The sequence below is a fragment of the Coregonus clupeaformis genome, chromosome 20, assembly GCF_020615455.1.
Source record: "Coregonus clupeaformis isolate EN_2021a chromosome 20, ASM2061545v1, whole genome shotgun sequence".
Lineage (NCBI taxonomy): Eukaryota > Metazoa > Chordata > Actinopteri > Salmoniformes > Salmonidae > Coregonus > Coregonus clupeaformis.
In genome coordinates this window covers 1,998,760-2,025,773 of record NC_059211.1, presented here as the reverse complement: position 1 = coordinate 2,025,773, position 27,014 = coordinate 1,998,760, and the positions used below count along the sequence as shown (strand labels likewise).

At 43.8% G+C, this 27,014-nt stretch overlaps 1 protein-coding gene across 1 annotated transcript; it reads right to left on the bottom strand.

The window, feature by feature from the left end:
• Nucleotides 1–396: 396 nt before the first annotated feature.
• akt3b (v-akt murine thymoma viral oncogene homolog 3b) lies at nucleotides 397–25,462 on the bottom strand. Its single transcript, XM_045205224.1, has 14 exons — nucleotides 25,161–25,462; nucleotides 22,375–22,802; nucleotides 20,132–20,257; nucleotides 19,436–19,547; nucleotides 18,927–19,074; nucleotides 18,647–18,778; nucleotides 18,261–18,326; nucleotides 15,897–15,965; nucleotides 15,358–15,480; nucleotides 15,010–15,138; nucleotides 3,896–4,110; nucleotides 3,175–3,262; nucleotides 2,682–2,784; nucleotides 397–2,319 (listed from the first exon to the last, which is right to left on the bottom strand). The coding sequence occupies exons 2-14, from the start codon at nucleotides 22,418–22,420 to the stop codon at nucleotides 2,234–2,236; spliced, it is 1,443 nt and encodes a 480-aa protein (XP_045061159.1). The 5' UTR covers nucleotides 22,421–22,802; nucleotides 25,161–25,462; the 3' UTR covers nucleotides 397–2,233.
• Nucleotides 25,463–27,014: the final 1,552 nt, after the last annotated feature.

The following is a 27,014-nucleotide window of genomic DNA, read 5'->3' as shown; positions in this document are numbered from 1 at the left end:
GCAGAATCACAAACCTCTGCATCATTCAAGACTGTTGTTTTTTGAGGTGTTAAAGTTCATTGTTATGTAAAAGCAAGCTAAAAAAGTACCCAGGGCCTCCAAGTCAGAGCAGGTCCGTCGGAGCCATGGCCCAATGAGACACTGGTGCCGGCCCGCGTAGATGGAAAAAGAAAAGTCTGACCCATTTGGGTAAAACACTGGGGTAAATCTGTCAGTGGAAATGCGCCAATAGTTTCTTCCTCCGTTTCAGTTTTATTTTGTTTGGTTCCTAATGAACATGACCCTGGATGAGACCCTTGCTGAACATTGTTTAGGGCATTGCTTTCCAAAGGGTACACATTCATTGAAATATCAGAAGGGGGATAAAAATAAAAATAAAAGATTTACGCCATGAAAAACTCTGAAATGTATTCTTTAATTTAATTCAAAATAAATACTACCACGGCAACGCAAGTCCACTATTGGGTTCTTGCCCTAATGTTTTGGTAAGAAAACAAACAAGCAAACAATCAAAAAAACGATTGGATAAAAAACAGACTTCAGTAATGCATCCAACAATATCATCCTTCAGCGACTTAGAGAGAGGTGCCTTTTTGACTCTGAACAAGACTGGGTAACACTGCCTAGAAAGACACAAACATATAAATAAAACTAGTACTATGGTACAAAATAAAGGAGGGGAACGGTAACAACCTGATGTAACCATATATCACTGCAGAATTGACCATGGTCCCACTTGAAAGGGAAAAAGAAAACATTACAGTGGGTGTCAATCCATTCGACCAACAGCGAAAAAGGGTCTCGTCTCCATGGAAACCTTTTCTGGACAGACAGGTCGAGATGACGATGACATCAGCCACAAAATGGGAGCGTCCAGTCAGTCTTTAACATTGTAGTTTACGTTGTTTTAACCCAAAACGTAGTTCTCAGTCTTTCTTTTCCTCTGGTCTTGGTTCTCTTCAGCAACCTTGAAGTACAGTCACACACAAAAGTTCATGTCTGGCCAAGATGCCACTAATAACAAAAAATGGCATTGCATATTTACATCACAAAAGGTGGGGGAACTGCTTTCCTTCTTTTCTCTCTCCATTCTCTCACAGTCCTCATCCTATCATCATACACAAGTATATTCATGGCTCAGTTTCACGTGATCTGTGACCCAACATGGTTAGTGATTATTGATGCCTTCCGCCCACCTTGTCGCTTTGTGATTGATGGGGAGATTTTTTATCTTTTTTTTTTTACAGATACAGATTTCATACTCTGTCACAAGCCATATCAGCAGACCTCAGAGCTGGCTCTGATGTTAGAGTGTGTGTGTGTGTGAGCGTGTGTGTGTTATGACAGCATAAGGTGGACCTGTATAAGCCACATTCCTTGTGTAAACATCCATACCACTATTTTTTCTATAGCTATGAAAAGAAGTTAATAATCAAATGACTGTGGAAAAAGATGCAAAAAAGGCTTGTATATTCATAGTAGCTTTTCCCTGATGGGTGTGTAAAGCTAAACTGGTAGCTGAGTTGAATGCGGTTGTGCTCTGTGTTGCCTGAGTGAACCGTGCAGTATCTGGCAGTTTAGTGTTTCTGTCAAACAATAGTAGAAATCTCTGGCTGAAAATGAAAAGGTAAAAAAGGATAAAGAAATGAAATTGGAATGAAAGAAACGCCGTCAGTTCTGTCTTTTTTGTTGTTTTTAGTAGACAGTGATTCTCGTTGCCATGGGATTGGGGAATGTGCGCCGCCATGGCATTGTATATGCATTGTACATGCGAAAAATAATAATTGTTTGAATGAACCACGAGCCCCCCGACCCAAACCCTGTCTGTATGATACGAAACATCTGCACACGTAAGGCAACATTTTTGGTTTTGTTCCCTAGAACGGCTCTTCCAAACCAAGTGCAAAAAGGTTCCAAAAAAAAAAAAAAAAACTGACAAAGAACGTAACAGGTTGACAACCTAATACTGACGGATAAAAATAAATAACAAAAACATTGCCTTCTGCAGTATATAGCGTTGAAAATGTAAGATACTTTTTTTGTGTGGGGAGACCAGCTTGAGTCTATCCCACTGTGCAAAACCCCTTTTATAGTCCCTAAAAAGACGACTTCTCCCAGTCTGCACTCGAATACAGAGAAGGAGAAAAGAGGGGAGACTTCCTAAAATGGCTACGTGTTTTCCTCGAAACGGCCGCGCGGCGGGGGGGCGATACTGGCTGGCTGGCAATGACCTTCACTCCCGTCCGCTGGCCGAATACGAGAATTGTGGGAAATGAGGCCTCCGTTCGCTGTCACCCTCGCCCATCCCGTCTTCATCGTCTGCAAAGAGAGACAGAGAGAGAGAGAAAGAGGGGAGGGAGAAAATGACAGGTAAGTCTGGGCTCAATAACAAACATACTGAAGTTATGAGGGTGTTATAAACTGAATGAGTTACGTGTCGTTACTTAGGGGAACTTGCGTAACAGTGTTACCTTAGAATAATCACTAAATAAAGGCCAGTACCACAGCACAACACCCCCAACAATTCAACAGACTAATCATCCTTTGAAATAGTAATTGTTGTGTATCATAGGGTAATATGCTACGAATGGACCTGTCCGTTTACGGTGGAGTCTATGGCAGGAAACCCCTATTCCAAAAAAGTGGGCCGACCCGTACTGAGGGATCCGATGGACACTTACATTTTTCCGGGGGAGTGATGGTGATCGTCTGTGCCGTGAACTCTTCATCGAAATACCGGGTATCCGTCTCTGAGGAGACCTGGGGCATGAAGGGCGGGACCAACTGTAGGGGAGAGGGAGGGGACACAGTTGTCACATGTAATTTATATGCCATTTAGCAGACGCTTTTATCCAAAGCCACTTACAGTAGTACGTGCATACATTTTCATATCGGTGGCCTTACCAGGAATCAAACCAAGATCTTGGCATCATGCTTGACAACTGATCTTGACAACTGAGCCACACAGGACCACAGTGACATGTGACACACTGATGTCCGTGGCTTGTGTGTGACATGTCAATATTTGCATATTTGACTGGAAAAACGCTAGTCATTTTGACCTGCACGGAATATTCCGAATTTGTTCAAAAGTCGGTGGGAGGGCATAGAACTGGTTTAGTGAAATCGTACACGTACGTGATCAAGTGTAGAAGAGAAGAACAGCAGACTCACCTTTTTGTCGTAGACGTCTTGCCAGTCTACCGCCACAAAGAAACTGTGGCGCATGATCTCCTTCGCGTCGTCTGGACCGCCGCCGAGTCTGTCAGAAATAAAGAAACGTACAAATGTGAACACTTTCTAGAAAGCCTATCGTGAAACAAGACAAGAACATGAGCTAGGTGCAAATCCTGGAATAACATCAAGGGGTGAATGAGCGAATGTTCTCCCTTGGGTTTACCACTAACCTAACTGCCTCTCAAGCTTTTAGTGACAAACGGCTTTGTAGCAGAGCGATAAACAAATGAAAACAAATTGCAATGAGGTAGTATGAGGTAATATTTCATAAATCAGGATTATCGAGTGAGACAGTAAATCCTGTACAAAAAAGACTAAATTATGGGAAGTTCCAGTTGAGGGCTGGTTAGCTGATTAGCATGTCATGAGTCAATAATCCATTTCAAGTTGATCTGTTAGAAAATGTGTTGTGTCAAAAGTATTTGGTGGAGTTTGTTGGCTGATTCACTGACCCAGCTTCGTATAATCCCCCACTGGAGCCTTGGTGTGTGTGTTCGTCTATCTGTGTACCTTTGCCTCTGTGTATGCATCTGTCAGTCTGTCTGTGTGTGCCTCTCTCTTGCTTCGTCTGTGTGTGTGTGTGTGTGTGTGTGTGTGTGTGTGTGTGTGTGTGCCCGTGCGTCTGTTTCTATCTGTCTCTCTCTCTGTCTCTCTGTACCGTTTGTTGGGGTCCTTGATGAGCAGGCCAGAGAGCAGGGACTTGGAGTCAGAGGAGAGCGTGCGCGGGAACTTGATCTCCTCCATGAGGATCAGCTCAAACAGCTTCTCGTGGTCCTGGTTGTAGAAGGGCAGCCGGCCGCACATCATCTCGTACATGACCACGCCCAGACCCCACCAGTCCACCGCCCGGCCGTAGTCATTGTCCTCCAGCACCTAGCATAGGGACGTCATGACATAATACCGTATGTTTTACCCACACACACACACATTTATATATATATACACACACACAAATATATATATATATATATATACATATATATACATACACACATAGTGGGGAGAACAAGTATTTGATACACTGCCGATTTTGCAGGTTTTCCTACTTACAAAGCATGTAGAGGTCTGTAATTATTATCATAGGTACACTTCAACTGTGAGAGTTGTATGATTGTATGATTTTTAAGTAATTAATTTGCATTTTATTGCATGACATAAGTATTTGATCACCTACCAACCAGTAAGAATTCCGGCTCTCACAGACCTGTTAGTTTTTCTATAAGAAGCCCTCCTGTTCTCCACTCATTACCTGTATTAACTGCACCTGTTTGAACTCGTTACCTGTATAAAAGACACCTGTCCACACACTCAATCAAACAGACTCCAACCTCTCCACAAAGGCCAAGACCAGAGAGCTGTGTAAGGACATCAGGGATAAAATTATAGACCTGCACAAGGCTGGGATGGGCTACAGGACAATAGGCAAGCAGCTTGGTGAGAAGGCAACAACTGTTGGCGCAATTATTAGAAAATGGAAGAAGTTCAAGATGACGGTCAATCACCCTCGGTCTGGGGCTCCATGCAAGATCTCACCTCGTGGGGCATTAATGATCATGAGGAAGGTGAGGGATCAGCCCAGAACTACACGGCAGGACCTGGTCAATGACCTGAAGAGAACTGGGACCACAGTCTCAAAGAAAACCATTAGTAACACACTACGCCGTCATGGATTAAAATCCTGCAGCGCACGCAAGGTCCCCCTGCACAAGCCAGCGCATGTCCAGGCCCGTCTGAAGTTTGCCAATGACCATCTGGATGATCCAGAGGAGGAATGGGGAGAAGGTCATGTGGTCTGATGAGACAAAAATAGAGCTTTTTGGTCTAAACTCCACTCGCCATGTTTGGAGGAAGAAGAAGGATGAGTACAACCCCAAGAACACCATCCCAACCGTGAAGCATGGAGGTGGAAACATCATTCTTTGGGGATGCTTTTCTGCAAAGGGGACAGGACGACTGCACCGTATTGAGGGGAGGATGGATGGGGCTATGTATCGCGAGATCTTGGCCAACAACCTCCTTCCCTCAGTAAGAGCATTGAAGATGGGTAGTGGCTGGGTCTTCCAGCATGACAACGACCCGAAACACACAGCCAGGGCAACTAAGGAGTGGCTCTGTAAGAAGCATCTCAAGGTCCTGGAGTGGCCTAGCCAGTCTCCAGACCTGAACCCAATAGAAAATCTTTGGAGGGAGCTGAAAGTCTGTATTGCCCAGCAACAGCCCCGAAACCTGAAGGATCTGGAGAAGGTCTGTATGGAGGAGTGGGCCAAAATCCCTGCTGCAGTGTGTGCAAACCTGGTCAAGACCTACAGGAAACGTATGATCTCTGTAATTGCAAACAAAGGTTTTTGTACCAAATATTAAGTTCTGCTTTTCTGATGTATCAAATACTTATGTCATGCAATAAAATGCAAATGAATTACTTAAAAATCATACAATGTGATTTTCTGGATTTTTGTTTTAGATTCCATCTCTCACAGTTGAAGTGTACCTATGATAAAGATTACAGACCTCTACATGCGTTGTAAGTAGGAAAACCTGCAAAATCGTCAGTGTATCAAATACTTGTTCTCCCCACTGTGTGTGTATATATATATATATATATATATATATATATATATATATATATATATATATATATATATATATATATATATATATATATATATATATATATACATATATGTATATATATATATATATATATATATACACACACACACACACACACACACACACACACACACACACATATATATATACACACACACACACACACACACACACACAAATATATAAATATATATACACGCATCCCCAAACCATCACACCACCACCACCATGCTTGACCTTTGGTATGATGTTCTTACTGTGGAATGCAGTGTTTGGTGTTCGCCAGGCATAATGGGACCCATCTCATCCAAAAAGTTGACTCAAGTTTGCCAAAAAGCACCTGGATGATCATCAACACTCTTGGAAGAACGTTCTATGGACAGATGATTCAAAAGTAAAACTTTTTGGACGACATGGTTCCAGTAATGCCTGGCGAAAACCAAACTCTACATTCCACAGTAAGAACATCATACCAAAGGTCAAGCATGGTGGTGGTGGTGTGATGTGATGGTTTGGGGATGCTTTGCTGCCTCAGGACCTGGACGACTTGCCTTAATAGAAGGACCCATGAATTCTGCTCTTTATCAGATAATTCTACAGGAGAATGTCAGACCATCTGTCTGTGAGCTGCTGAAGCGCAGCTGGGTCATGCAGCAAGACAATTATCCAAAACACACAATCAAGTCTACATGAAAATTGCTAAAAAGCAACAAATTGGAAGTTTTGGAATGGCCTAGTCAAAGTCCAGACCTAATCCCAATTGAGATGTTGTGGCAGGACTTGAAACGAGCAGTTCATGCTTGAAAACCCACACGTCACTGAGTTAAAGCAGTTCTGCATGGAAGAGTGGGCCAAAATTCCTCCAAAGCGACGTGAGAGACTGATCATCAACTACAGGAAGCATTTGGTTGGAGTCATTGCAGCTAAAGGTGACACAATCCGTTATTGAGTGTAAGGGGGCAATTATTTTTTACAGGGGAATTGGGTGTTGCATAACTTTGTTTAAAATGAAATAAATATGTAATTGTTGTGTTATTTGTTCACTTATGTTCCCTTTATCTAATACTAAGTTTGGGTTGAAGATCTGATAACATTCAGTATCACAAATATGCAAAAGTAGAGAAAATTAGAAAGGGGGCAAATACTTTTTCATAGCACTGTATATACATACATAAATATATGTATATATATATATATATATACACTGCTCAAAAAAATAAAGGGAACACTTAAACAACACAATGTAACTCCAAGTCAATCACACTTCTGTGAAATCAAACTGTCCACTTAGGAAGCAACACTGATTGACAATAAATGGCACATGCTGTTGTGCAAATGGAATAGACAACAGGTGGAAATTATAGGCAATTAGCAAGACACCCCCAATAAATGAGTGGTTTTGCAGTTGGTGACCACAGACCACTTCTCAGTTCCTATGCTTCATGGCTGATGTTTTGGTCACTTTTGAATGCTGGCGGTGCTTTCACTCTAGTGGTAGCATGAGACGGAGTCTACAACCCACACAAGTGGCTCAGGTAGTGCAGCTCATCCAGGATGGCCCATCAATGCGAGCTGTGGCAAGAAGGTTTGCTGTGTCTGTCAGCGTAGTGTCCAGAGCATGGAGGCGCTACCAGGAGACAGGCCAGTACATCAGGAGACGTGGAGGAGGCCGTAGGAGGGCAACAACCCAGCAGCAGGACTGCTACCTCCAACTTTGTGCAAGGAGGAGCAGGAGGAGCACTGCCAGAGCCCTGCAAAATGACCTCCAGCAGGCCACAAATGTGCATGTGTCTGCTCAAACGGTCAGAAACAGACTCCATGAGGGTGGTATGAGGGCCCGACGTCCACAGGTGGGGGTTGTGCTTACAGCCCAACACCGTGCAGGGACGTTGGCATTTGCCAGAGAACACCAAGATTGGCAAATTCGCCACTGGCGCCCTGTGCTCTTCACAGATGAAAGCAAGTTCACACTGAGCACATGTGACAGACGTGACAGAGTCTGGAGACGTCGTGGAGAACGTTCTGCTGCCTGCAACATCCTCCGGCATGACCGGTTTGGCGGTGGGTCAGTCATGGTGTGGGGTGGCATTTCTTTGGGGGGCCGCACAGCCCTCCATGTGCTCGCCAGAGGTAGCCTGACTGCTATTAGGTACCGAGATGAGATCCTCAGACCCCTTGTGAGACCATATGCTGGTGCGGTTGGCCCTGGGTTCCTCCTAATGCAAGACAATGCTAGACCTCATGTGGCTGGAGTGTGTCAGCAGTTCCTGCAAGAGGAAGGCATTGATGCTATGGACTGGCCCGCCCGTTCCCCAGACCTGAATCCAATTGAGCACATCTGGGACATCATGTCTCGCTCCATCCACCAATGCCACGTTGCACCACAGACTGTCCAGGAGTTGGCGGATGCTTTAGTCCATGTCTGGGAGGAGATCCCTCAGGAGACCATCCGCCACCTCATCAGGAGCATGCCCAGGCATTGTAGGGAGGTCATACAGGCACGTGGAGGCCACACACACTACTGAGCCTCATTTTGACTTGTTTTAAGGACATTACATCAAAGTTGGATCAGCCTGTAGTGTGGTTTTCCACTTTAATTTTGAGGGTGACTCCAAATCCAGACCTCCATGGGTTGATAAATTTGATTTCCATTGATCATTTTTGTGTGATTTTGTTGTCAGCACATTCAACTATGTAAAGAAAAAAGTATTTAATAAGATTATTTCATTCATTCAGATCTAGGATGTGTTATTTTAGTGTTCCCTTTATTTTTTTGAGCAGTGTAATATATATATATATATACAGTGGGGGAAAAAAGTATTTAGTCAGCCACCAATTGTGCAAGTTCTCCCACTTAAAAAGATGAGAGAGGCCTGTAATTTTCATCATATGTACACGTCAACTATGACAGACAAAATGAGAAAAATAAATCCAGAAACTCACATTGTAGGATTTTTAATGAATTTATTAGCAAATTATGGTGGAAAATAAGTATTTGGTCACCTACAAACAAGCAACATTTCTGGCTCTCACAGACCTGTAACTTCTTCTTTAAGAGGCTCCTCTGTCCTCCACTCGTTACCTGTATTAATGGCACCTGTTTGAACTTGTTATCAGTATAAAAGACACCTGTCCACAACCTCAACAGTCACACTCCAAACTCCACTGTGGCCAAGACCAAAGAGCTGTCAAAGGACACCAGAAACAAAATTGTGACCTGCACCAGGCTGGGAAGACTGAATCTGCAATAGGTAAGCAGCTTGGTTTGAAGAAATCAACTGTGGGAGCAATTATTAGGAAATGGAAGACATACAAGACCACTGATAATCTCCCTCGATCTGGGGCTCCACGCAAGATCTCACCCCGTGGGGTCAAAATGATCACAAGAACGGTGAGCAAAAATCCCAGAACCACACGGGGGGACCTAGTGAATGACCTGCAGAGAGCTGGGACCAAAGTAACAAAGCCTACCATCAGTAACACACTACGCCGCCAGGGACTCAAATCCTGCAGTGCCAGACGTGTCCCCCTGCTTAAGCCAGTACATGTCCAGGCCCGTCTGAAGTTTTCTAGAGTGAATTTGGATGATCCAGAAGAGGATTGGGAGAATGTCATATGGTCAGATGAAACCAAAATTGAACTTTTTGGTAAAAACTCAACTCGTCGTGTTTGGAGGACAAAGAATGCTGAGTTGCATCCAAAGAACACCATACCTACTGTGAAGCATGGGGGTGGAAACATCATGCTTTGGGGCTGTTTTTCTGCAAAGGGACCAAGACGACTGATCCGTGTAAAGGGAAAGAATGAATGGGCCCATGTATCGTGAGATTTTGAGTGAAAACCTCCTTCCATCAGCAAGGGCATTGAAGATGAAACGTGGCTGGGTCTTTCAGCATGACAATGATCCCAAACACACCGCCCGGGCAACGAAGGAGTGGCTTCGTAAGAAGCATTTCAAGGTCCTGGAGTGGCCTAGCCAGTCTCCAGATCTCAACCCCATAGAAAATCTTTGGAGGGGAGTTGAAAGTCCGTGTTGCCCAGCGACAGCCCCAAAACATCACTGCTCTAGAGGAGATCTGCATGGAGGAATGGGCCAAAATACCAGCAACAGTGTGTGAAAACCTTGTGAAGACTTACAGAAAACGTTTGACCTGTGTCATTGCCAACAAAGGGTATATAGCAAAGTATTGAGAAACTTTTGTTATTGACCAAATACTTATTTTCCACCATAATTTGCAAATAAATTCATTAAAAATCGTACAATGTGATTTTCTGGATTTTCTTTTCTCATTTTGTCTGTCATAGTTGACGTGTACCTATGATGAAAATTACAGGCCTCTCTCATCTTTTTTAAGTGGGAGAACTTGCACAATTGGTGGCTGACTAAATACTTTTTTTCCCCACTGTATATATATATATATATATATATATATATATATATATATATATATATATATATATATATATATATATATATATATATATATATATATATATATAACAGTCATGGGCAAAATTATTGGCACCCCTGAAATTTTTCCAGAAAATGAAGTATTTCTCACAGAAAAGTATTGAAATTACACATGTTTTGCTATGCACATGTTTATTTCCTTTGTGTGTATTGGAATAACACAAAAAAACAGGAAAAAAGCAAATTTGACATAATTTCACACAAAACTCAAAAAATGGGCCGGACAAAATGATTGGCACCCTTAACTTAATATTTAGTTGCACACCCTTTGGAAAAAATAACTGAAATCAGTCGCTTCCTATAACCATCAATAAGCTTCTTACACCTCTCACCCGGAATTTTGGACCACTCTTCTTTTGCAAACTGCTCCAGGTCTCTCATATTGGATGGGTGCCTTTTCCCAACAGCAATTTTAAGATCTCTCCACAGGTGTTCAATGGGATTAAGATCTGGACTCATTGCTGGCCACTTCAGAACTCTCCAGCGCTTTGTTGCCATCCATTTCTGGGTGCTTTTTGAAGTATGTTTGGGGTCATTGTCCTGCTGGAAGACCCATGATCTCGGACGCAAACCCAGCTTTCTGACACTGGGCCCCTACATTGCGACCCAAAATCCTTTGGTAATCCTCAGATTTCATGATGCCTTGCACACAGTCAAGGCACCCAGTGCCAGAGGCAGCAAAATAACCCCAAAACATCTTTGAACCTCCACCATATTTGACTGTAGGTACTGTGTTCTTTTCTTTGAAGGCTTCATTACATTTTCGGTAAACAGTAGAACGATGTGCTTTACCAAAAAGCTCTATCTTGGTCTCATCTGTCCATAAGACGTTCTCCCAGAAGGAATTTGGCTTACTCATGTACATTTTGGCAAACTGTAGTCTTGCTTTTTTATGTCTCTGTGTCAGCAGTGGGGTCCTCCTGGGTCTCCTGCCATAGCGTTTCATTTCATTCAAATTTCGACGTATAGTTCAGCGCTGACACTGATGCACCCTGAGCCTGCAGGACAGCTTGAATTTCTTTGGAACTTGTTTGGGGCTGCTTATCCACCATCCGGACTATCCTGCGTTGCAACCTTTCATCAATTTTTCTCTTCCGTCCACGTCCAGGGAGATTAGCTACAGTGCCATGGGTTGCAAACTTCTTGATCATGTTGCGCACTGTGGACAAAGGAACATCTAGATCTCTGGAGATGGACTTGTAACCTTGAGATTGTTGATATTTTTCCACAATTTTGGTTCTCAAGTCCTCAGACAGTTCTCTTTTCCTCTTTCTGTTCTCCATGCTTAGTGTGGCACACACAGAAACACAATGCAAAGACTGAGTCAACTTCTCTCCTTTTTATCTGCTTTCAGGTGTGATTTTTAGATTGCCCACACCTGTTACTTGCCCCCAGGTGAGTTTAAAGGAGCATCACATGCTTGGAACAAACTTATTTATCCACAATTTTGAAAGGGTGCCAATAACTTTGTCCGGCCCATTTTTTTAGTTTTGTGTGAAATTATGTCAAATTTGCTTTTTTCCTGTTTTTTTTGTGTTATTCCAATACACACAAAGGAAATAAACATGTGCATAGCAAAACATGTGTAATTTCAATACTTTTCTGTGAGAAATACTTCATTTTCTGGAAAAATTTCAGGGGTGCCAACAATTTTGGCCATGACTGTATATATATATATATATATATATATATATATGTTGTGGTGTACAGCAGGTCAGCCACCAGGGGGGAGACTTATCGAGGCCTGGTAACAGATGGAGTATACATCACGAGGCGGTGGCTCCATCTGCTGGACGTGCCAGGTCTCGACGGGATCCCCGGACAGGACTAATTGGGGCTGATTGGGAGCTGGTGAGTAATTAAGGGCGGATTGCTCACCAGCTGTGCAAGGCCCATAAAGCTGCCAGAAGGGCAGCACATGAGAGAGGACGTGTGTGCCTCCACGTGAACCTGTTGAAGAAGTGGCACGAGAGGACAGCCTTGGCCGTGTTATGGTCGGGACCCAGGACACCAACGGTACCAGTGGTGGTCCCGAGCAGTGAGGACCTCGACCCGGCCCAGAAGCAAGAGCTCTGGGAGCTTGTCGATCGGAACACGGCGGTGTTCTCCGAGAAGCAGGGCCCCACGACCCTCATTGAACACCACATCCGTACCCGGCCTGGGGAAACGGTAAGAAAGAGGCTGTATCGAATTATCTGTATCGGAAGGCCGTGAAACAAGAAGTGGAGGCTATGCTGAGGATGGGGGTCGTTGAAGAGTCCCACAGTGCATGGTGCAGCCCCATCGTGTTGGTGCCCAAACCGGACGGTAGCCTCCGCTTCTGTAATGATTTCCGGGGTGTGAACGTCATAAGCGTATTCGACGCCTACCCCATGCTGAGGGTGGACAAGCTAATCGACCGATTGGGAAAGGCCCGGTACATCAGCACCCTTGACCTGACCAAAGGATATTGGCAGGTACCATTGGCAGCCTCCTCCCGGGAGAAGACGGCGTTCTCGACACCAGACGGTCTGTACCAGTACCGGGTGCTCCCGTTCGTTCTCCACGGAGCCCCGCCCACATTCCAGCGACATGAACAGAGTGCTTCGACCCCACCAGCAGTACGCAGCGGCCTATCTGGATGATATCATCATCCACAGCCAAGGTTGGGAGGAGCACCTGATGCGCCTCCAGGCGGTGCTGGACGCGCTCAGACAAGCCAGGTTGACCGCAAACCCAAAGAAATGCAAGCTCGGGTTCGAGGAGTATTTGATCGGACGGGGGGAACGTCAAGCCCCAGGAGAGGAAGGTTCACGCGGTACGTGACTGGCCCGTTCCAACCACCAAGACACAGGTCAAGTCCTTCCTGGGACTGACAGGGTACTATAGCCGGTTTATCCCCAACTTTGCGGCTATAGCGTCCCCCCTCACCCATCTATCCAAGGCCCGTCTCCCAAAAACAGTGAACTGGACGGAAGAGACAGAAGCGGCGTTCAGCTGTCTAAAGGAAGCTCTGTGATCCCATCCGATTCTCGTAACGCCCGATTTCCAGGTGCCGATGGTGGTCCAGACGGATGCATGTGATACGGGACTAGGGGCCGTTCTATCCCAGATACACGATGGGGAGGAGCACCCCATCATGTACATCAACCGAAAGCTGATACAGAGAAAAAAAACAGTAGGTCAGCCACCGGGGGAGACTCGTCGAGATGGAGTATACATCACGAGACGGTGGCTCCATCTGCTGGACGTTCCAGGTCTCGACGGGCTCCCCGGACAGGACTAATTGGGGCTGATCTCTACAGCACTCCACCAAACAGGCCTTTATGGTAGAGTGGCCAGACGGAAGCCACTCCTTAGTAAAAGGCACATGACAGCCCGCTTGGAGTTTGCCAAAAGGCACCTAAAGACTCTCAGACCATGAGAAACAACATTCTCTAGTCTGATAAAACCAAGATTGAACTCGTTGGCCTGAATGCCAAGCGTCAAGTCTGGCGGAAACCTGGCACCATCCCTACGGTGAAGCACGGTGGTGGCGGCAGCATCATGCTGTGGGGATTTTTTTCAGCGGCAGAGACTGGGAGACTAGTCAGGATCGAGGGATAGATGAACGGCGCAAAGTACAGCGAGATCCTTGATGAAAACATTGTAAATGTAAAATGAGATCCTTGATGAAAACCTGCTCCAGAGTGCTTAGGACCACAGACTGGGGCGAAAGTTCACCTTCCAACAGGACAACGACCCTAAGCACACAGCCAAGACAACGCAGGAGTGGCTTCGGGACAAGTCTGAATGTCCTTGAGTGGCCTAGCCAGAGCCCGGACTTGAACCCAATCAAACATCTCTGGAGACACCTGAAAATAGCTGTGCAGTGACGCTCCGCATCCAACTTGACAGAGCTTGAGAGGATCTGCAGAGAAGAATGGGAGAAACTCCCCAAATACAGATATGCCAAGCTTGTAGCGTCATACCCAAGAAGGCTCGAGGCTGTAATCGCTGCCAAAAGTGCTTTAACTAAGTACTGAGTAAAGGGTATGAATACTTATGTACATTTCCGTTTTTTAATTTAATTTTTAGCAAAAATGTCTAAACACCTGTTTTTGCTTTGTCATTATGGGGTTTGGTGTGTAGATTGATGAGGGGAAAAAAACAATTTAATCAATTTTAGAATAAGGCTGTAAAGTGGATGTAATGTGGAAAAAGTCAAGGGGTCTGAATACTTTCCGAATGCACTGTACATATATATTTCAGACTGACATTGCTCGTTCTGATATTTCCTCTTTTTATTTTGGGTATTTCTGTGTATTGTTAGGTATTACTGCACTGTTGGAGCTAGGTACATAAGCATTTCACTGCAACTGCGATAACATCTGCAAAATATGTGTACGTGACCAATAACATTTGATTTTATTAGTATGTGACTTGACTGACTTGACTTTATCCTGTTGGCTCCCTTGGGAGCATAGGGTGTCCACCATTGGGGCCCCCTTGGGAGCATATGGCGTCCATACCGTTCTTCTCTCCACCTCACTCTTTTCCGTGCAAGGGCTTTTGTCTCTTGCCAGGAGATCCCCGCTTTACTCAGTATTAATATGTAGTTAGTATATATTAGACACCTGGAATATTTAGTCCCATAAGAAAACCTGGATATATCCCACAACATGGCATTCTGAGTAGTGTAGTGTACATCAGGATGTAGTGTGAGCTCTGACCTCTGGAGCCAGGTACTCTGGCGTGCCACAGAAGGTCTTCATGGTGGCCGCATCGGTGATGCCCTCTTTGCAGAGGCCGAAGTCCGTGATCTTGACGTGCCCATCTTTATCCAGCATCAAGTTCTCCAGCTGCCAATGAGAATAAATACCACGTTCTATGTTGCATATATGGCCCAATAATATATCCATCCTCAACAGCATTGTCTTTTTATATGTTTTAAGTCAAATCTTCACTTAGTCTCCCATTGGACTTAGTTAGGATTGGAAGTAAGGATTCGCCTCTAAGAAGTCTACACTCTAGATGTAGATATGACTGTCCAACAGCTAGGCTAATATGAATCAATGTACCTTCAGATCGCGGTACACTATCTTGGCAGAGTGAAGGTAGTCTAAAGCGGAGACGATCTCAGCTCCGTAGAAGCGTGTGCGGTCCTCGGAGAACACTCGCTCTCTTGACAAATGGAAAAACAGCTGGGGGAAAAACGGGAAAGGTAAAGATAGGAATAAATGGTATCAAACCGGAAAACATATAACAAAATGTCCAATTATTTAAAGTTATGTTACATTCAGATATATTTACACATCTACACATAAAGGTATATTTCCATTAATTAATAGCTCTCTACAACAGATGTCCTGGCCCGTATTCACAAATCGTCTCAGAGTAGGAGTGCTGATCTAAGATCAGTTTTGCCTTTTAAATCCTAGATCAGCGTTCCTAATCTGAAATAATTACTTCGGCTCCTGGAAAGAATTCTGTATGGTGGAAGAGGAAGGTGCACCCGTCTCAGGGAATCGCCGTCAACACACCAACAGTGTCTGTGAAACGGGGTAAAAAAAATGCTTATCTTTCCCCAGGTATCTCAGGTAGCACAGGTATCTCTTACCTCTCCTCCGTTCACATACTCCATGACGAAGCACAAACGATCCTTGGTCTGAAAGGAGTACTTCAGAGACTGGAGGTAAAATAACAAGAGTTGCACCATCATTGTTGGTTTCATCCTTTACATCCACACAGACAGACGTTCAATTATCCCGTCAATTCATATCTAATGACACGTGCAACAGTAGACAGCTTAAATGTTTATTCAATCAGACTTTACAGTGGGGGAAAAAAGTATTTAGTCAGCCACCAATTGTGCAAGTTCTCCCACTTAAAAAGATGAGAGAGGCCTGTCATTTTCATCATAGGTACACGTCAACTATGACAGACAAAATGAGAAAAAAAAATCCAGAAAATCACATTGTAGGATTTTTTATGAATTTATTTGCAAATTATGGTGGAAAATAAGTATTTGGTCAATAACATAAATTTCTCAATACTTTGTTATATACCCTTTGTTGACAATGACACAGGTCAAACGTTTTCTGTAAGTCTTCACAAGGTTTTCACACACTGTTGCTGGTATTTTGGCCCATTCCTCCATGCAGATCTCCTCTAGAGCAGTGATGTTTTTTGGGCTGTCGCTGGGCAACACAGACTTTCAACTCCCTCCAAAGATTTTCTATGGGGTTGAGATCTGGAGACTGGCTAGGCCACTCCAGGACCTTGAAATGCTTCTTACGAAGCCACTCCTTCGTTGCCCGGGCGGTGTGTTTGGGATCATTGTCATGCTGAAAGACCCAGCCACGTTTCATCTTCAATGCCCTTGCTGATGGAAGGAGGTTTTCACTCAAAATCTCACGATACATGGCCCCATTCATTCTTTCCTTTACACGGATCAGTCGTCCTGGTCCCTTTGCAGAAAAACAGCCCCAAAGCATGATGTTTCCACCCCCATGCTTCACAGTAGGTATGGTGTTCTTTGGCTGCAACTCAGCATTATTTGTCCTCCAAACACGACGAGTTGAGTTTTTACCAAAAAGTTATATTTTGGTTTCATCTGACCATATGACATTCTCCCAATCCTCTTCTGGATCATCCAAATGCACTCTAGCAAACTTCAGACGGGCCTGGACATGTACTGGCTTAAGCAGGGGGACACGTCTGGCACTGCAGGATTTGAGTCCCTGGCGGCGTAGTGTGTTACTGATGGTAGGCTTTGTTACTTTGGTCCCAGCTCTCTGCAGGTCATTCACTAGGTCCCCCCGTGTGGTTCTGGGATTTTTGCTCACCGTTCTTGTGATCATTTTGACCCCACGGGGTGAGATCTTGCGTGGAGCCCCAGATCGAGGGAGATTATCAGTGGTCTTGTATGTCTTCCATTTCCTAATAATTGCTCCCACAGTTGATTTCTTCAAACCAAGCTGCTTACCTATTGCAGATTCAGTCTTCCCAGCCTGGTGCAGGTCTACAATTTTGTTTCTGGTGTCCTTTGACAGCTCTTTGGTCTTGGCCATAGTGGAGTTTGGAGTGTGACTGTTTGAGGTTGTGGACAGGTGTCTTTTATACTGATAACAAGTTCAAACAGGTGCCATTAATACAGGTAACGAGTGGAGGACAGAGGAGCCTCTTAAAGAAGAAGTTACAGGTCTGTGAGAGCCAGAAATCTTGCTTGTTTGTAGGTGACCAAATACTTATTTTCCACCATAATTTACAAATAAATTCATAAAAAATCCTACAATGTGATTTTCTGGATTTTTTTTCCTCAATTTGTCTGTCATAGTTGACGTGTACCTATGATGTAAATTACAGGCCTCTCTCAACTTTTTAAGTAGGAGAACTTGCACAATTGGTGGCTGACTAAATACTTTTTTCCCCCACTGTATGTCATGTGAATTTCTATCTCTAATTCGACCTAAGCTTGAATCATTACCAGAGGTTGTAAGGCTCTGGTTTTAATCATCAATGATTAAAGGTCCATAACCACGGAGAAGGATTTTTTGTATGTTTATTCATGGAGAGAGCTCTGGCGCTAAAAACACATACATACTGTTTTTATACTTCTTGACAAACAAAGGCACTATGCTCCTCCCACCTTTAGGTGGCTTTCTTAAACAGTTCCCGCCTCCTCCTTTACCCTTGAATGTTTAGTACCCCCTCTGTTAGTGGGTTGACACTACATGATAATTCTAACATTTATACTGTATTTGGGGTAAAATCCTTTAGTCATTATTCTTAAAATCCAAATTAATCTAACACTTTACTTTTGACTGAGTCTGTGGATGCATCCCAAGTGGCACTCTATTTCTTATATAGTACACTACTTTTGACCAGGGCCATATGGGTGCCATTTGGGACATAGCCTGTACTATTCACTTGGAGGCATACAGTATAGTTTGCCTTCAAGTCTTTGCTAAACAATACTCACGGTTAGGAATGGATGCCTGGTGTTTTTTAACACTCTGCTTTCTGTGAGAGTGTGAGCAACTTCGTCCTGCGTTACAAGCAAAGAGAGGAAAATCGAGAAAAAGGGGGGTAGAGAAAGAGGGAAAGAGAGCGGGAGAGAAAGAGAGAATGTTAGGATGTAGAAGGTACAAGGCGCCAAATGGCGATATCTGCATCCATTCCAACAAGGCTCAATTCTTTCAACCAGTGTTTCTCAACCTCCGGTCTGTGGGATAGTCCCAGACACTCATTTAGTCAGTTCTATAGTGCTAGTTTAAACATACTTCCAAGCAGGAAAAAACATAGTTATAGTTCGCTGATCCCTAGTATAAAAAAGGTTGAGAGAAACTGCTTTGAACCAGCCAGTACCTTGGCGATGATGACTTCTTTCTTCAGGATCTTCATGGCGTAATATGTTCCGCTCGCCTTCTCCTTCACCAGAATGACTTTCCCAAAAGTGCCTTTGCCCAGTAGTTTCAGATAGTCAAAGTCATTCATTGTCTGTCAGAGAGGAGAGAAGAGGAAAGTAGAGGACGAGAAGCTAAAGTTGAGCAAAGGCCTTCACTGAGATGAGAGAGACAATCTTGGTTGGTGTTTATGTGCCTATCTACCAATGTATGACCTGCGCTCAGTCCCCAGGGCGGCTCACCTTCCGTTTGTGTTGGCTGGTGGAGGTGTCCATCTCTTCCTCGTTGACCTCGTTCTCGATCTGCGACGTGGGGCTGCACAGGATCCCCTCCTCCTCCTGCTTGGCCAGGGAGTCGGCCACCATCTGGATGGCCTCGGCCCACTCATCCCTGGAACCAACCAACAGCAGCTCACTTTAATACACTGCTATACTGTGTGTGTATTTGTGTGTGTGTGTGTGTGTGCTGAGGAAAGCACACATTTCGAAAAGTGCAGGGTACAAAACAAATGCCATGGAGAAATCTAGAGACATACCTCCATTCTGTCTGGTTGCTAAAACTAGTTACGTCAAAACATGAAACTGCTGCTGTGGAAGTTTTATGTTTAGACTACCAAGTTTTAGCAGCATCTAAACCGTGTTTAGGTATTTCTCTTCATTTTTCAATGGTGTTTTCCCTAAAGGCGAGAGATGAGGAGGCAAGGCTGTAGTAGAGAGTAGAGGAGGAGGGAGTGAGAGAGAGGGTGACCCACCTCTCATCGGGCGTGTCCACGTGGAATGTCCTCTCAATAACCGTGGTCCACTGCAAACAGCGGATGATGAATGTGTTGGGCTTGGGCCGCTCGGTCTTCATCAGCTGACATTCTGAGGAGAGGGAGAAAGAGGAAGGGAAGGAGAGAGCGAAAGAGGGAGGGAAGAAAGAGAGGGTGTGTCGGGAAGGAGAGAGGGAAGAAAGAGGGAGAGAGAGAGGAGGGAGAGAGATACAAAGTAAAAATGTAATGAGTGGGGTGATGAACGAGTGATTGAATGCATCCTTCATACCATGGAGGTGGACAAAGCATCACAGACTAAACATTTGTCACTCACTACTGTTTCAGAAGGCAACGGTGGCAACATAGTGTTGTACTATATTCAAGTAGCACTACTTTAGCTCTGAACTTTGACAAGGACACACTGGGTCTTGGGAGTGCACACTGCCTAACATGGGAACTTATATTGATATTTTAAATTATGAAAAATGTCAAACGTAGTATATTTTAATAAAATACACCCAACAGACCAAGGGGTGGTTTCCCTGGACAGATTAAACCTCGTCCTGGACTCAATCATTTTCAATGGAGATTCTCCATTGAGCTTGCTTTTTAGTCTAGGACTAGGCTTAATCTGTGTCCGAGAAACCGCCCCCAAATGGTTTAAAATGGGGACTAACGAAGACGAGGAGGACCTACTTGCTACAGAGAAGTTATTGAGGGGATAGGCCAGGTCTGCGTCCTGGGGTTTGTCTTTGTAGCCGATGAAGGATCCATCGGTTTTCAGCAGGAAGTAGCGCGGCCTCCAGTTCTTTATGTACTCACCTGCAACAAGGCCAGCAGGGATTGGTACATACTGGAAACTTAGCCTATCAGTTTTTATAGTTACTGATTGACTGACTGGCTGTAGCAGTGGTCAGACCTTCGCTGCATCCTAAATGGCACTCTTCCCTTTATAGTTCCAGGGCTACGGGCCCTGGACAAAAGTAGTGTACTATAAAGGGAATAGAATGCCATTTGGGATGTACCCTAAGTAAGTGTATTTTCATTTAACAGTATGGCAGGATTCATTATGGTTCAAGCAGGTTAATACATAATTAATTAATACATGATGAGGGTCCATGCTTGTGTTTGCTTGCCAGATCTCCACGTGGACCATGTTGTAGAAGAGCTCCATTTTGCTTATAGGCTATATGGTATCATTTAACTTTTTTTTACCCCAAGTGACATAGTGTGCAAAAATGTAGTAATGACTTAGTAATAACAGTTTAATACAAGTATAAAACTGATTGTTTGCTACTAGTTTAACTCTAAACCACTAGCTACCCTTCAGTGTCTAGAAGACTGTAACTGGACTTTGTACAAGCACAAAAGTGCCTGTAACAATTCAGTGGCTCCTGGGCTCTGAAAGGAAGGAACTGGGGCGTTAAGCCATCTTTGGAGAGCTCAAATTTGTCTGTGGCTGTGTCACAGCCTGAGGCTAAACAATATATACAGACACACACACACTGCACGCACACAGTGCATGTGTTCAACCAGTCAACACACCTTAAAATCCTCCATACCACATGCTGTGCATACTAGCTATAAATCCGGGGCTGGAACCGGTTCAGGGAACAGAACAGAAAACCGGAAAATAACAAAATTAAACGAAAGTGATCTATACTGTTCTGGAACAGAACCATTATATTAAAACCATCGGAACCAGTTAATAACGTTATTTTACATTCCGGGCATTTTTTTCTAGTCCCACAAAAATGGCAACAAAGCACCTATGCAAAGCCCTTACTCTGTCACTCTGAAACTTATTCCAGTGTCTACCTGCCTGCTGGAAATCTTTGCCAGTGTGTGTGCGAGTGTAGGCTACCTGCCCCTCCCCCTCCGAAGCATAGGTTACTATAGCCTACTGACAACGTTACAAGTGTGATTCAGAAATTTGGGAGAGAGATTTTTTATTAGATCAACTTTTTCAATGCTAGTTAAGGATACTATAGTTATCATGTTTCACATTGGATTGACTAACTACAACAAAATTAAGACGTGTTTTTAATTCTAGTGCAGCTCTGCACACACAAGTTTGTTAGTTAACTATCTAACGTTAGCTCTGGTCCAACGTTAAGCCAACTCTCAGAAGTTCAAAGACATTCAAAGTTCCTCCATAGAAGCCGCTGCTCAGTAGGTATAATTATGTGGGTCTAATTCAGATAATGCATGTCATAACAAGATGCCAAGCGCTTCAAGCCAAGCCTCCTCCATCTTCTCTCGCAGCAAAATCTCAGTCGCATCTCGCGCCCTCACACTTGTCTGTCTTTTGGTTATCACTATGGCAACAGCCTCCAGGAACAACACAATATTTACAGTTATTAAGAAAATAAGGAAAAGGAATAAAACAACAATATGTACTGGCAGCACAGTGCAGTGTGTGTGTTTGTCTTTCATTATGATTAAACCATGCTGTTTATGGAATAAGACAATTTGTTCTTAACGACTTTCCTATAAAGATTAAATAGCTTACCCGCTTCATAGCAAGCTGCTCTATATGTGAAGTAATTTAATGTTGAGCGAAATGTAAAAAAATTAAATGTTTTCAGAGGTTTAAAAAGGAACAGAAAGGAACAATATAAACCGGTACTTTTTTTCTCCTCCCCATTTGGTTCTGAACTTTATTTTGCTGGTTGGAAAAGTGGAACCGATCGAAGAAAATTATGGTTCTGTTCAGAACGAAACGATTGGAATATAATTTTGGTTCCAACCCCTGGTTATAAAAATACAATATTCAATTGATTCTCTTCGCTGTTGGTTTCCATGTTTATGTATATACAGGTGTGTGGGGACCGGGGGTGTTTGAAAAGGGGTGTTTGTTTCTTGATGTGAACTGTGAAAAATAAAATCCTCTTCAAAGACAGTTAACATCACGATCATCAATCAATCAATCGACTCACCTCTCTTCTGAACCCAGCCTTCCTTGACAACGTTTTGGTCGCTCATAGTGGCTCCGCCTTGACCGTCAGCCCAGTACTCAGACCCAGGGGTGTGGGGGGGTCAGCAGTCCTGACCTTGCTCTCTTTCTCTTCCTCACAGACACACACCCACTCTCCTCTCCTCACTCTGCCTGTCTGTCTGTCTGTGTGTGTGTGTTCTCTCTCTCTCCGTCTTTTTCCCTTACTCCCAACTCCCTTGGCTCTTTCTTTCTCTTCTCCTTTCTTCTCGCTACCTCACTCTCCTTGGTCTACCTCCTTTCCACTCAAGTTTTCCTCACACTCTCTGTCTTTACTCCCCTAACTGTCTCTCTCTCACTCTGCCTCTCTTTCACTCTTTTTCTCCACGTCTTCCTTCACTCTCTCTCAAGGCACTCCAGCGGTGACTCAGCCTGGAAGGAAGCAGGGGAGAGAGAAAGGGCAAAAAAAGGTCCATGGATCGCTCTCCACACACACTACACCCCCAACCCCCTCCCCCCTCTCGTTCCTTTACAAACACTTACGTGAGAACCGGAGTCATTGTTAAGACCCAGAATGCGCTTCCCGTCCAGTCCCCTCCCTGCCCACCGGCAGATTTGTCCCCTTTCCTCTCTCTCTCTGCTCCTTGGCGGGCCTAATACTGCTTATGCAGCGCCATTGACCAGATTTTCTTAAAGGTACACATCCTTTACAGCCACTTTGTGTCTATTCTGGTACCGATGGATTATTCTAAGTCATCTATTAAGATATGCACAAACAACGTCAGAGACTGAGGCAAGGTCAGAGCCGCGGATAAGGACCAAACAAGACTTTGCCGCTTTTGAATTTAGATATTTTGATCTACTACACTGTTAGATAATGTGTGCCTTCAGGACTCTACATAAACTTTGTTCGATTGAGTGACATATGCGCTTTTATGGCAATGAAAGAACCAAATAGCCTCGATCTAGCAGCAGCATACCACCCTGCATCCCATTGCTGGCGTACCTCTGAAGCTAAGCAGGGTTGGTTCTAGTTGGTCCCTGGATGGAACACCAGATGCTGCTGGATGTGGTGTTGGAGGGCCAGTAGGAGGCACACTTTCCTCTGGTCAAAAAATAAATAATATCCCAATCCCCCAGGGCAGTGATTGGGGACATTGCCCTGTGTAAGGTGCCATTTTTCAGATGGGACGTTAAACGGGTGTCCTGACTCTCTGTGGTCACTAAAGATATCATGGCACTTATTGTAGGGGTCTTAACGCTGGTGTCTAAATTCCCAATCTAGCCATCTAATCATCCCCATCTTCCAATTGGCGTCATTCCTCTCCCCTGTAACTATTCCCCAGGTTGTTGCTGTAAATGAGAATGTGTTCTCAGTCAACTTACCTGGTTAAATAAAAAATATATATATATATATAACTTGAATCCCAACCTGGCCAGTCTGATGTCTCTAAAAGTATTGATCTTCAGTTACTTTTCACTCCGTCTATTTAGATGTGACTAAGTATAATGGCTATTGGCTACAATGATGACAACATTAGCACGGACCTCAGTCAATCACTCCAAATCCCAATGGGAGATCAATGGGAAAAGCAGCCAGTATGTCAAAAGCATTATGTAGACCTAGTCTACAAAAGGATTTTATTCTGGGTACACAGTCATATTCAAGTTTAGAAACAGCTTCTGTGGTTAAATGAATGTCCTTTGTGGCGTGATAAAAATGTTCTTATCTCTAGTAACCTGTGATACAAGGGTGCCAAAATAGAAGCCAAATTGCCTGTGTGACAACCCATGAGTTTAATTCGTTCAAAGTGAAGCACTACCACTGTACTAGGAGAAAACTGTCTTAAATGCAGTACAGTGTTTTGTTGTCAGAGAATGGATGCCTGTCAACAGCGGCCGACTGATGTGAAAGACCTGGCTCTGGGATGGAAAATAAATGGAATCAATCCAATGACAACAAAAACAATGGCTGACATGACCAGGCTTTCCATTTTAGAAGCCATTGCAGGTCACATGTGCAAATCTTTTCCGCAATAATAGTCTCTGCCATCAATGTACAAGACATGGCTAGGCCTTGCACCACATACAAATAAGCAAATATTGAAACAACAGCTTTTGTTTCAAGGGCGTGTGGTGTCATTTGCTCTTACATAATAACATCCGCCTGCCATATACACACTTAATTATAGAATAAAACAAGAGGCACAAAATCATTACTGTGTAAGGGTGATTTTTAAACAATGTTCACGTGCCCAGCAAACGGATAAAATGTCAAGTGATAGGGGGAAGAATTTGTAAACCGAGCTAGCTAGCCACTGAACGAGGCTAACGGCGTAGCTAGCAGCTAGCTGACAGTCTCCTCTTGACGTTGAATTTTTTATTTCTTCCTACATTCATTCCTAGGTCGTTTGCGGGTTTTTTGGGGGTAATATATTGGCCATAGAAACGTGTCGCTTTATGTTTTAATAAAGACATAATTTGTTTAGGGCGCAAAGACTGGGCCGAAGCCAGACGTTTCCACCACCCCATCATTGTAGCTCGCGCTTGAGAATGCCCAAGCCCACCCGGTTGCAACATCCCAGCAGCATCACATCCCAAACTTGCAAATGACGTGCATTCATGCTAGCTAGCCCGCTACAGTACAGACTAACGGTTGTTCCCACCCATTTTACGTTGAAAATACACTTCCACAGGCCCCAAAAGCATGAACCCCAAACCCAGGGCTTCTTAAACCCTTTCTGCTTTTCTTTTTATAATGAGTATTTACATTACATTTACGTATTTTACCTGGCTGTCGAATAATGATAGCTAGGGACACCCCCCTTCGAGCTCTTGCGTGCTTCCAACGCAGCAAAATATTTGGAAAGAACAGTCAGTCACAGTGATAAAAATAGAAGAAGGACCGTGATGTATCCATTGCTGCTGATGCTGCGGCCAATTACAATACTCGAAAATAATACTTTGTAGACAGAAATTGCGGCGACAGTCCACCCCGGCTCCGCCACACTAGCTTCAGCAGCTGCCGCTTGTTCTAAGGAAATCTCGTGACGTCAGATATACCAGATTTCGGACGACTTCCCTCTCCTCACCGCATCCATTCGCTTTTGTTGGTCCCCGGCTTTTGTTGGTCCCTCTCCCCCTTGTCATGTATGTTTGTATGAACAGATGCAATCCAGTATAGGTTTACACTTGGTCATGACAATGGGAGGGCATTTAGACATTTGACAGTGTTCAACCCAGTGAGATGAATTTGTAATTATTGTTCATAAAACGTTAGGGATTTGTTATTTCAAAGTAATTAATTTGGAATCCTATTATTCAGGTCATATCTTTCACTATCTGAATGGGGGCTTTGTTTAAAGATTATCATACCAGTCTAGCCTACTTCATGGGACATGACAAGGAACGCACATGCAGCTCCCGGTACAGCAACAAATCCATTCAAATAGGTTGTTGTATTTTGTGACAATTTGAACCATAAAAAAAATATATATCCATCTCCATCCCATGTTTGGAAAATAATATGCCATTGTCTGATCATGTCTGGTGTAGGGCAGCAGTGATGTTGGTCTATGGTTGTGTTTGCATTCTACTAACATTTTAAGATAAGCTAAACTTTTTTTGTGGCCTGACTGACAGCACTTAGGGTGTGGTCCTCCACTCAAATAAAAAGGATACAGTATTTACTGACTTTAGAGTCAGCTACTTGTACCGAGCAGACAGAGGTGATGTTTCTAGAGAAACACCACCCTCTAGTGGTATTAAAGGCAAACTGAAGGAATCCAACACGAGAGAACCCGCTCACCCCCTGAGCACCCTATACTAACTACACCAGTGGACTAACTACACCAGTGGAGGCTGATGGGAAGAGCTATAGGAGGACAAGGATCCCATCCTCCTATAGCCCCTCCCACCAGCCTCCTCTGAACTACACTACCCTAAGGTGTGAAGTTCTGAAGGCATGGTCAATCCTGCTTAAATTACTGCAGGCTGTCATGGTCACCCTGAACAACTTGATTAATTTGTGCAATTTGGCCATTCAGATTGTCAACCATACAGCATCTTGATGCAACAGAGCTGCCAGGTGTCCAGTCCAAAAAGGTACCCTATTCCCTATATGGTACACACATTTTGACCAGAGCCCATAATCCCTATATAATCATATAATAATATATTTATTTTATTTTATATAGTGCTTTTCATATGATATCATAAAATGCAAAACGCAACATCATGATGATGTGGCAAGTGACACTGCTTCTTGAAAGTCCAATATCTTGAAGACTTGACTGCTGACATGCAAAATAAATTGGGTCTGTATTAACATTGGACTAATGAAAAAAATACAGAAAGATAGTTTTATATAGCACAACAGTATATAGGGAATTGGGTGCAAGTTTGGACACAGACCAGCCTAGATTAGTTTTCATCCAATTACAATTACTTGTAGGTAACGAGTTGTACTGGTTTCCCTGAAACTGCTTGATTAAAGTGGTGAATGAGTTGACCCTTTCTCCCAGTGTCAGTTTGCTGAGTGCCGCTGGTTTGCTGTAGAGATGGAAGGGTTGGGTTTCTCTCTCCTGGTAACTAAAGCAGGATGTGGGTCCCCTGCCGAGTCATTAGTAGGTATGGGTTGCAGTA